This window comes from Perissodus microlepis, chromosome 5 (genome assembly GCF_051167445.1).
Source record: "Perissodus microlepis isolate ML-2025 ecotype Zambia chromosome 5, ASM5116744v1, whole genome shotgun sequence".
NCBI lineage: Eukaryota > Metazoa > Chordata > Actinopteri > Cichliformes > Cichlidae > Perissodus > Perissodus microlepis.
In genome coordinates, this window is record NC_140465.1 from 11,550,311 (window position 1) to 11,562,476 (window position 12,166).

At 41.7% G+C, this 12,166-nt stretch overlaps 1 protein-coding gene across 21 annotated transcripts in view; it reads right to left on the bottom strand.

The window, feature by feature from the left end:
* The window catches only part of cast (calpastatin), a 31,471-nt gene extending 20,453 nt beyond the window's left edge, over positions 1-11,018 (bottom strand). For 7 of the 21 annotated variants that reach the window (XM_084927839.1, XM_084927833.1, XM_084927840.1 and 4 more), the window contains exons 1-2: positions 10,616-11,017; positions 9,094-9,183 (exon numbers count right to left, since the gene is read on the bottom strand). In XM_084927839.1, coding sequence (XP_084783965.1) covers positions 9,094-9,183; positions 10,616-10,675 — 150 coding nt within the window. In that variant the 5' untranslated portion in view covers positions 10,676-11,017. Of the gene's footprint in view, positions 1-371; positions 6,271-6,305; positions 9,069-9,093; positions 9,184-9,844; positions 10,589-10,615 lie in introns of those variants that run through there. The other 14 variants (XM_084927842.1, XM_084927837.1, XM_084927836.1 and 11 more) reach the window with 12 other exon arrangements.
* Positions 11,019-12,166: the final 1,148 nt, after the last annotated feature.

The window sequence follows — 12,166 nt, forward strand, 5'->3', positions numbered from 1 at the left end:
GCCAGGTGTCAACCTTGAATGCCACATACATAAATAGTAATGAAACATTTGATTGCTGATCGTTCACGTTTATTTGGAACAAAGTTTTTGTTACACTAGCAACAACTGCTCTCAAGGTCCATTTGAAAGAGACTAACACTAAAATCTTTAGTCCTTTAGTTCCATAATTTGAGGCTTAAAGGGAAGCACGCTGATCTTACCACAACATGAAGGATCACATGAGCGATAAACTGTCAAATGCTGATCTGAACAAACGTTCTGCTGCACACCAGCCACCAAAGTGATGTGACAGGTATCAAACAGGAAGCTTCTCCACGCAAGCATTTACAAAAAAGAGCAAGCATAAAGGGAAATACCATCCAGATACATACCATAGGTCAGACTGTGAGTGTGTATCCTCTTTAAATGTTGTTGTGAATACTACCAAGAGGCTCTCTTCAGGCTGCTTAACCTAAGACCCCTGCTTTAGGAACACTTTAGTTCGAACTTTATGTCATGCACACGCACACATGTAAACACATACACACACCCAGCAGTGAAAAACTTGCTACTCCGCCCTCTTTGAATCAGCACAACAAGACGCTGCTGCATCAGGCTCCACCCCTTCATCCAACATGGCAGAGCAGGCTCGGTCGGATTGGGCAGTTGAACACATGAAGTCCCACCCACTGTTCGATGAGTGCCAGGAAAACTGAACAAGCTTTGGGTCGGGCTGGGCTAGGTGAAGACGCATGATGCAGCTCAGCACATGATAGCCTGCATCAAGCCGGAAGAGGTGAAGAAGAGAAAAAGAGTTGAGGGGTGACGAAGGAAAGTAGATTTTCTGCAGCAGTGCTTTGGCAGGAGTCTGGGTGTGTCGGGTAGACTCACAACTTTGGAATCTAGAATGCAAAGCTGCAACAAAGGCAGAAAAGAGGAGAGGGAGGGAGGAGGATCCATCACATGCAGCTCAAACCACACCCTAAGGCAGACAGAGAAGAACATTAAAATGGGGGAAAACGACAAAGTTTAAAGGGCAAGGGCAGTGATGTTCAGACATGTTTGTTTCCATCACAGGTCGTCAAAAAGGGCCCTGAACAACGGAACAGACAGGAAATACCAGCCAGAGGTTACACAGGAATTTTTTTTTGGGGGGGGGGGAACAAGAGAGAGGGGCAGTTTAACGCTTCCCCTTTCTTTAAACAGGACCTTTCAGCAGTGGCAGCGTTGATTGGCTGAAAGGTCAATAACTTCTAAACTTTATCCCTATTATGTTAACTTCAAGCACTCCACAACGAAAAACATGTCAAACGCCTTAAGAGGCGAGTGCTCTGGAGAGCAGCGCCCCCTCGTGTCACAAAACACCAAAAGCACATAGATGAAACTTAAAAAGGAGCATTGTGTTCATGTGTGTCATCTGAAACCGTTGTGCATGCCTGTTAACTTGCAGACTGTTGTTTGGACACAATGTCGGCCTGTATGCGTGTCGTGTTTCTTCAGTCCCAGTACTTTAATGCTGCGGTTAAAATGGGAACTCAAACAACTCTAAATACTTTGCATTTAGACTTGGCATCAAATTTAATGTTATTATAGATGTGCTAGAAAAGGATTATAGGAAATATTCTATGTGGAAGCTGCTTTGACACAAGTATGAACAGACTTGGTTAAATATCAGCCAAAGCCAGCTGACAATCAAGCACCAGGATAATCAGCTCGAATGAAGATAAACAGCAGAGCGTAAGCATGATCATGACATATCGCTGTATTCTTCGAGAGCTATAGTCTGGCTTTTATCTGCTTGGCTTCAACCATGTTTCTTTTAAAATGTCTTTATAAGAACAAGCAGACAGACTCCTGATGTTCTTAAAGTGTTGCACATCTCCTGCCCTGGCATCTCCCTGGCAGAAATTCTTGTGTCTGTCCTGGGACCCTTCAAAATAAATCACTTAACAGCTTTCGCCTGACTGACTCCAAAAACACACCAGAGCCTGCCCCCTTTTCTGAAAGATAACATGCTCATGTTGAATCCAAATGCCTTAGTTTGTAACCCCTGGTAACAGCTATCTTTATTGACAACATTAGACCCACCCTTTCATGGAGATCAACCAATAGAAATGGTAAACCTAGAAGCTGGAGGTTTCTAGTATAAAAGGTGGGCTCTGTTCATAGAAGTTTACAGGCAAACTTGGTGGGAGGCTGCATGGTATCACACGTCTTAAACTAAGACTGTAAGCAAAGACTAATGTGGGATATTTACATTGGCAAAAGTTTGCGGTCAAATCAATTGTAACTCTGCAGAGAGATTAGACTAGTAGAAACGTGTTTTGCCAGAAAGTTCTAGCTGTTATGAAAGAGCGTGTGAATCAGGTCTGATTAGGAGCAGGAGCAGCCATACACAATCTGTGCGCTCAGTGTGAACCAGATACAAGGAAGCACTTAAAAAGTGCAAATGGAAAACCAGTGAATGTTGTGCTGACTGTGCACAAACAGCCAGAAAAAAATGCAGAGGAGTGGCCTGAGGAACTTGACAAACCCTAATCGTATATTTTTTAAATAAACACAGTGAAGTCAAATCAAAAGGATGCATTTGCTTTTGTTGAGATGAACCTAACCAAACACAACAGTTTTGCATCCCCTTTTAGCTCATTGTTTTGGCAGCAGTGTTTTCAGGAGCTACAGTCTGCAAGTTTGACCGAGGTAAATCTGAGAAACACACTTTGCTCCCAGCCAGAAGCATGACAAGTGGTCAATGCTAGCAACCAGTGGTTACTGCTTTTAAATAGCACACTTCTACTCGGAGCACACAAATCATTTTACTACAAACTTCATACCACAGCACCTTGTCTAACATTTACACACACACTCGAGGATAACTTGGGATTTAGTGTCTTGTCCAAAGATACTTCAACATGCAGACTAGAGCAGCATTCACCGGACTTCCAGTTGTAAAGCGAGCCACACTTACTGTGAAACATTTCAGTCACGGAGACATCAATAGGGACAGTTTAAAAAAAGTGAAGCAAAAAAGCTTCCGGGAAAACATTACATCTGCTCAAAGTTGCTTTATTTCTAGGAAAAGTAGAGAAATATTTGTAATAATATTTTTAAAAAATAATATGTCAGCTTGTTGTGACTGCCAACAAACCACAGATTATTAGGTACAGGAAGTGTGCTAAATCAAGTGTCAAGATTGAGGCTATTTTAGCGAGCTGAGCTTCAGTTTCAGACTTGTATCATCTTCAGCACAGGTTTGTTTGCTTCAGCTAAAATTACCTCTGCATTAGCTTATTAGGTTCTACCATGAATTTAAACTTGTGTGTTAGCCATGCAATGATGCTATACTATAACTAGATTTTCAGACAGATTAGCCAGATACAAATAGAAATATCATCACCACAAAAACTACTAAGCTATAAATGTCTCTTGCTTAGCTGCATTTCCACATTATGTCATCAATCTATCCAGCCATCCACTTCAGGGTCATGGAGGGCTAGAGCCTATCCAGAGGAAACAGCTCGACTCCGTCAGCCACATGACAGAATAAGAACAAGAACTACAATAACACGATTTAGTTGGGACTTGTCAGCAATTACCAATAATCATAGCATGCCTGCTAACATTTTTACCTCTCCTGCGTGTTTATGAGGAGCGATACTGAGAATCTCAATCATTGCATCACATTACAGTTTCCAGCAATCGTGAGTCTGCTGCCTTCACATTACTTGTCCGGACAAATGTCATCTGGCTCCAAGTACAGGCTGTTGCTCGAGCATTGCAGTAAACAGACAGGAGGACGGGTGTACCAAAACGGACATAACAAAATTCAGCGAGCAACATTTAGATGAGGTGTCAAGCCAAACTGAGAGCACAGTGTCAAATCTGAAGGCACGAGTTTTGAGGAGTGATGGAAAGTAGCACCGTACCTACCAACAGGATAAACAACAACACCCTCAACAGGAAATGGAAGGCTGATTTAGCTGAGCAGGATATGTGTCAACAAAGTGTCTGTGTATATATGGTTGCATACACAGTGTGTTCCTCTACTCCAGTGCAAACTGGGCTTTAGTACCGTGGTCTGATTCTCTCCTGCATTCAGCATGTTTAAAATGATCTTTTTGAGGTGTGGCTTCAGTGGGCAGTCAGAGGTGGTTATGACATATGAACTGAAGCAATTGGTCATGATGTCATGGCTCTTAGTTACCACCTTAGTTGAACTGTTTGTGATTTGCTGAATATCAAAACATGAAAGATGGAAATTTGAGTGTCAGCATTTTCTAACAGTGGGGGCAGATAGGTGCATGCTTGACATCAGACTGTGATTTAATCAAGTGAGTCAGTTGTGTCTCACTTTCTCAGTGATTGCTCAATACTTTGTATTCTGGTTGCACACAGTGCTATAGTCCTTCATAACTGAACCGTACAGTGTAACTCATTGTTCAAATGCACAACCGTAAAACCGAGGGGATCATTTCACATGACTACATCAAACTTAAAGATGAAAAATACATACGGAGGCTGAGACGTCTCAGGAGGATAAAAGTCAAAAACCTAGAATAACAAATACTGCTTAAGCCAAGCTAATATGAATAATACAACAGTAACACAGGTAACTTCAGGCAACAGGAAACAGCATGATATTGTATTTAAAGGTGCCTTATGGTGGCTCTATGAAGTGACACTTTTCATTGGGTCTTAGTTTTGTTTATCAAGCACTAGTAGCCACATGCATGATTCATTACACAGCGTTCCTACCAGCAGGGTTAGATTTTCCAACTAATAATATGTCTCAGAATAAGAGTTCCCAGTTCTTTTTTTAAAATAGGTAATTCATCATCGACATTCCTTATTTAAAAATAAAGAATGTGTATGATAACAGTTGTTTGCAGATCAAACTTTTTCTTTGACAAAGCAGATACAAGCTTGACAAATGCCAGTCCAGAAATCTCTTTTTAGCTCTGTTTTTCATTTCCAACATTATTGTCTCTTTATCTTTGTCCATCTACTGAGAGCAGGTATGAAGCAGGTATTTATAGCATGTTCGGCTACACGTTGCAGCCAAGGACAACAAGACAAAGCTCTGTGAGCGTGAACCAGAACAGTACAGCAGTGAGCCGAGTGACTAAACAATGGACTGAAACTGGCTTTTAAGATCTGTGAAGCCATTAGTTTCTGTTTAGTTCAATTTAAAGATATAAGTTCACGCTATAGTTCATAAGAAATCAACTGTAAAGCCCTCTAATGTATCACACCATGTAAAAACAGGTATGTCATGACTAACTTGCACAGTATCCCCTCAGTTTTTAATGGATGTGCCTATCTGGCCCTGAGGAAATAAGCCTGTTTATGCCTTTTTGTCTTTGACTTTGTTGTAACGGTTATGCATGTGCAGGCAAGATATATTTTCCCAGTGGCCATTTCCTGTTAAGTTTCATGATAATGCTGCCAGACCCCAAGGGAGGGTGATCTCTGCAGCCCAGAGCTGGGAAAATTAAGCTGCAGAACAACACAAAAAAAATGGTCTGACCAGAAGTCCAAAGGCTATCTGTGTGCAGTTGGCCTCCTGGGACACATTTATTCTTTGACCTTTAACACATAAAATGACTCAGAGCAAACGAACACAGCCCTGATAACAGAGCACTGACATGAGGACAGCCAATGCTGAACTGTCACACATCAACATGCAATCACATTCTCTGCCAGACGAGTGAAAATTTAACAAAAGCCTGCAGCATATGACCTACATTGCATTCAACTTTAACTTGTCCAAATAAAAAACAGAGCACTTAAGCTCATTCCAGCTAAACACACCCTTTCAGACAGCTCCATCTGCAGCTTTGCATTATCACAGGAGAATGCTATTTGGGGTGGGAGCCTTCACAAAGAAAAAACTGGTATATCCTTCAAAACAACCATTATCACTTATAGGAGTCTATCAGTTTCCCATGTAGTTTGATGGTTTAAGCACCTCATAGCAAATACTATGGCCTTCCTGGCCTTCCTGCAGCCTTGGTTTAATATCGCACTACAGTAAGAACACTGAACTCACAGAGGCTGACCGGGAGCCTCAGACATTCCAGCAGAGAGAGAGTGTGGCTGGATTTGGACTGGCTCCAAGACAGTTTTCCTCCTTGTGTGAGTTTCCCTTATAAGTCCTTTGTTAAACATACAGTACACAAAAGACTAGGACAGCTAACAAAACAGTAACAGCAGATATGCTTTTATATCTATAGAGAGGGGGGTCACAAACAAAACAAAACACACGTGGACACTTTTGTTACTCAGCACAAACCATTACACAAGCACACAGACACACTTTTATTACACACCTGCTCCTCCACTGCCACATCCTGCAGAGCCGGGGTGTCCCGTGGGCCTCGGATCCAGCTCAGTATCTGACCCATGTTGGCTGAACGTGTCGTTTGTGTGACTGTGTGTGTGCGCGCGTGTGTCAGCCTCTACCTTGTCTGTAGGCTTGCAGCATGTTTCCCTGCAGCAAACGGGGAATGGACCCAGACAGAGAAAAGGGGAGGGCAGAAGGACTAAACTGGGCGTAGTCAGGGAGAAGAGGATCTGATGTGGAAGTCACAACCGGGAGGGGCGTAACTCTCCGGGCTATACTAGGAAGTGAGCTGACCATGGGCTGACACCCACTTAAAGGGGGGGCAACATGTGAGCTTCTGCTTGGGGAAATAGATCCAGCTTTAACGCACACGGGGGCACACATGCACGAAGATATGCACGCACAGGCAGGTGTGTGGTGTTAAAGAATTTTCTCAGCATACCTAAAACAGAACCGGTTTTATTTGGGACAATGTTCAAGTTACACATTAGCAAGAACACATCTAGATATATGATAGTGCACAAGCCTTGAGCACCCATGGGCGCATACTTTTATATTCTGCCTGTGTCAGCTATTTTCCATGACAGAAGAGGCCGAAGCTGAAATCTTCAATTCTTTTCTGTATTGCAGTAATAAAATCTGCAAAGGATTATAGCAGGAAGAGATACTGATTAGATGCAGGCTAATCTCAACATCTAGTTGAGCCAAAGAAAACCTGTCTAATGACAACAGAGGAGATTTCATCATGTCTCTCTGCACCACGGCCTGAGCAACAAACAAAGTGTGTTAAAGAGGAATGTAGGGAGTGTCTCTGTGAACACATGACTGAAGCATAAAACACGGGTGTTGGGCTTCTGAAACTTCACCAGTGTGGTCCCTTTTTTCAACTTTATTAATAAGAATTATCCGAGAAGAACTGTGGAAAACATGAAAAGTAAACTGAGAAACATCGGAAGGCAATTAAGTTGCAAAGGTGATGAAAACCAACGAAAGTGCAATACCATCCATACCTATGGGGTTGTACCTCACCTGTAAAGTGTGAGTTTATCTGTCTCTCTGGGTAGTTCTTGGGTGGGGTGTGCAAACAGTGCAGCCCCTGAGTGAATCACTGTGATGGAATCAGTCTGACAGCCAAGCCTTTCACTTTTTGAGCGTTTTAACGGCACACCTTGGAAAAATATGACAATCACGCACCCTACCACTAATCACTTTAAATCAAACAGACAGAAACTGACACTCCTATTTGATCTGCAAAAAGCTACAAGTGGTGAATCGGCCCTTTATGCACAAAGCACACTTTGAGGATAATCCGCTTGTTTTCAACAATGCAATGCGATACTGATGATAACACTCTCGGCTGAGAAACCCCATCACCTCTTTGTTTTTTAAAAAGGACATAACATTGTAAATGCATACCATCTGACACTATTAAAAACAGATTAAATCAACAAACACTATGAGCTAGAGACCATCTGTACCTGTGAATATTTATATTATTGTACCTAATATATTATTGGGAAAGTACTCAGGGTGATATGAGGTGTCTCCAGGATCATATTGTGCAATGATGGTGCATGCACAGAGACACACAGGCTGTTCATAACTCATTACACACTCCCTCTGAGACTGACATATCTCTTTCAAAGTGTCAACTGATCAAACCTGCAAAACGAGCTCATCAACCATGTGAAGCCGTTCCCATAACCTCACAAAAACTGGTGTGAACCTGCAGCGGTTGTGTGGCATGTGGTAGTCTTTTTAAAAAATATATTTTTCACCTAGACTGAGGTTATCAGAGAATCAGCAGATAACAGTATGCTCAACATATTTAACTGTGTCAGAAAACAAAATAGCAGATGTTGTCACCAACGTGCTGGTGTAAGAGAGCATAAAGTGGGTAACTGGACTCCCTGTGACCAAAGTGGCATTCATCTTTATATTTAGATCCACGCTGCACTTCAGTCACCTATAAGCTCCTCCTGTCTAGCTGCATCAAATGTATGGACCATGATCAGATGTCGACAGAAGCCTGTATTTTGTTTTTCTTTTTTTTAGAAAACAAGAATAACAGAATTTATATTGTGCTGCAGATAAAGATACTTAAAAGTTATTACAGGTAAAAGTGATCCTTGATAAATGGCTTCACGTGTGATTCCTAAAGTTGTCAGTCACAGTAAATTACTCTTAACAATCACAAACATGTACATTTTTTTTTTATTTAAGTAGCAGGTTAAATAAGCGTGCAGGCTCATTGTGTCTCCTGATTTTTGGGTAACAAAAAAGACATGCAGTCCTTAAACATCTGCAGCCAAAAGCAGCACTGTACTCAGCAGAGGGAGACAAACACAAAGAGTTGAGTTTTGTTCCCATCCATCCTGCAACTCCAACTCTTGACCCACACAGAAAAACAAAGATAAGATAGATGTGAAATATTCAAAATGTCTGGAAAGGCCACAGTCTAATTTTGAGGCTCTGATTGCAACTGCAGCTGAAAATTCAAACTGTATATTGTCACCTACTTGTTTGCATCTACATTAACAGGCCAGTGGGTTCAGCGGTGATTCTTTTTTACAGCTACACTTCTACTTGTATCCACTCTCAGTAACTGGGCAGTGTTGAGAGACAAAAATCACACAGCAGCCCCTATCTTTTAATGTATCCTGTGAGGTTTACATGGAGCAAAGTAGCTTACTGCATCCCCGCCCTGTTTTAACCTTGAGCTGCAGAACATTGCTGAAGGCATTGTGTCATTCAGGAGAAAATGAAGTCAGTACCTTGCCATAGTAGGACCCTGCAGTGGGATAGAAGGCTGAAGTCTGTCTACTCTTTTTGACTTCAGCTGTGCAAGGATCTGCTTTTCCATGCTACAAACACACACACACACACACACACACAACAGTTTGTTAGGGCTTTTAGGGTGAGTCAGTTGTTGGCATTAAATTAAACAGAACTTCTGGACAGGAAGCAGTGATTTCAGTCTATTGTGTTACTGTGTTGGTGCCTTATTTTCTAGCTTTTCCTCTTATTCTTTTTTTTGTAACATTTTTGTAATACTCTTAACTGTGAAAAAGGTCCGCTCAAATAGATTTTCATAGTTTGTAGCATTAAGGTATGTAAGCAAGATAACACCAGCTCATTAATTGCATTAGTTAACATGCTAAAATGTTCATTATTGATATGCAACAGTACCGAGACACAATAACTGGAGATAATCCAGATCTGAAACGTGAGGGCTGAAGGCCGTTTAAACAGCCACACGCCCTCATGTATGAATAGTGTTTGACAAAAAGTGGGCGAAGTCTTTTCAGCACTTTATTTCGGTTCTAACAATATCTTGTACAGCCCACAGAGCATCCAGAACCGCTCCTACACTTTCAGACTAGTTGTTCGGGTTTTCTGCAATAAAAGCACACCTGGCGTCTAAAAGGGTGCCAAGATTTACTTTGAAAGTGCTAATGCCAGAGGCTCAAATAAAAGAACGAGGGAGAGGAAGGTGAAGGGGGAAAAAGAGGGAGATGTACTCACAGTACTGCTCCAGTATGCCGCATACGCCATGAGAGAGCAGGAGGTGAAAACAACTGTCCGAAATAAAACTTCCACTCTGCTAGAACGCCGCTCTCTCCTGTCCTCACTGACAGATATCTTTTCTCATACCTTGCCGAACAGAGCGCCACTCCCAGCAGACACCAAATTATCGCCACACACTTCTGTCCGGGGTGCAATTTCTGACTCAGAGAGATTACAAAAGAATTTCACTCTCTAATTTTTTTTTCCAGTGAAATTTTCTGGTTCTTGCGCATAAACAAAAACAATCCAGCATTAACCTGTAGGCCTGGCATTAAACCACCCCACTGACTCACATCACCACACACACACGGTTATATTTCCAAAGAAGGAACTTCGTAGATCTCTATTGTGCTTGTTTCTGGCTCAGTGGTGCGCGCTACCAGGGGGGGCTTTACGCAATAGCCCATAGTTACAAAAGATGACATGAAAGCCTTATAGGCATTTGGCACTGGCAAATCATTCGTAAAACCAATTACTGACATTATAAATAAATCAACGAGCCCTGAGCAATTCCTCTGCAAACGATGACACGGCCACGCTCTAACATGTTCAGAACAGTTTCTCGCTTGAGCACATATATGGCAATGGGATGCAATTTATCAGGTTAAATCAGTATCAACACTTCTGCAGCTTTGTCTAAGAATAATCAGCTGTGATATATCGGAGATGTTTACATCTTTAAACACATTAACTGAATTCCGCATGTCTCTAAAAACGGGAAAACCCTACCTCGTCCTTTGCTTCCTTTGTAGCTTTATGGTGTCCATGGCTTCTCTTCTTATGTGGCATCTTCAAAAATCTAAATGGATGAACTTCTATTCAAGGTTTCGTTAGTGCGCTCAGTTCTCTTTGGGAAATCAAACTCTACAGACTGACACGCAGCCTTTGGTTTTAATTAGGCCGCCCCTCCCGCTGAAAGAGCTTTCGTCCTTGATGATTAAAGTAGTTGGCAAAACCAGAACATTTCTCAACGTGGAGTTTATTTAATCGCGTAAGCATGTAAGGTCTCGTTGGTCTGCTGCTTTTTAGGATTTATAGTGCAGACTGGTCCAGAAACTAAGCCAAAAGTTACCCAAGTACACACAAAACTCTAATTTGATCACGTGAATGGGAAGACTCAGTGTTCAGCGGAAATAACTGGGATCGATTCACAAATGTATTCTTTTGCATTTTAAACAAGTATCCAACACATTCGCTTCAGTTTGGGTGTGTGAGAGGAAACGCCCCACAGCTCCAGGAAGAGTTGACTCACCCCTGGTTGTTTTCCCCTTCCCAGCAAGATGTTTTTCTTGACACAATGCTGCCCTCTGCTGGCTAAACCGAGAACAGTCTGGGTCAACACGAAGCAGAAGCAGCGGCAGCAGCAGGTTTGAATACAGTGTTCAGTGACGAAATTAGCCTTTTCTATGGCGATGTTACTGGTTGTCAATTCTTATCTAGTTTCTACGTGACAGGAAATGTCCAGTGTTAAAATTTATTTACTTATAATTGCATTTAATCATATTATAAGTAATGCTCTTACATTTTGAAAACCGCTGCAACGCTTTCAGTATAATGAATAATGCGAATGTTTGACAAGAGGTTTTGGTTTTGGCCTTCACCCGAGTGAACATAAAACATTTAACAGACAACATTTTCAGGGGAAAAAAGTGACCCCCTACTTCATACCAAAGTAGGGGGACAAAGAACAAAAGCTTATTTTGATTGCTCTGAAAGAATCTCGTTTGAATTTGAATCGGCAGACACCGCATGGCCTTCACGAGGCAATCCTCCGTGAGATTTGTGTCCCTTTTACGGTTTTGTGCCAAAAAAGTTGACCAAACCTTGAAAAAAATGTCAGTGGCACTTCTTACCTGTATAAATAAAGGACAAAATCATGTTGCAAAAAACTGCTGCATCTTTTAACTTATGACATGAATATTCTTTCTGGCTCAAAATGACTTGATATTATTCATAAAGGATATGTGTGACTGCTCATAGGTCAATAAGTCATTTACAACAGTTTTTGGCACAAACTGGGGTGCTTCACGTGTAGAGCAAATGTGCAAACCAACACTCAGTCATGTTCAGTAAATATCAGGTGATGGGGCTCCTTCAATGACGTGACAGCATGGAAAAATATTTTGTTTACACAAGCACCAACTCACTAGGGTTTAGCTATGTCATCTTTTTTCCACCCTTTGAGCACTAAGTTGGTCGTAGCATTAAGAGGGTTACTAATCACACTGCAAATTAAGTATCACACAAGATGAAGACCGTTTAAAGATGATCTGTTGAATG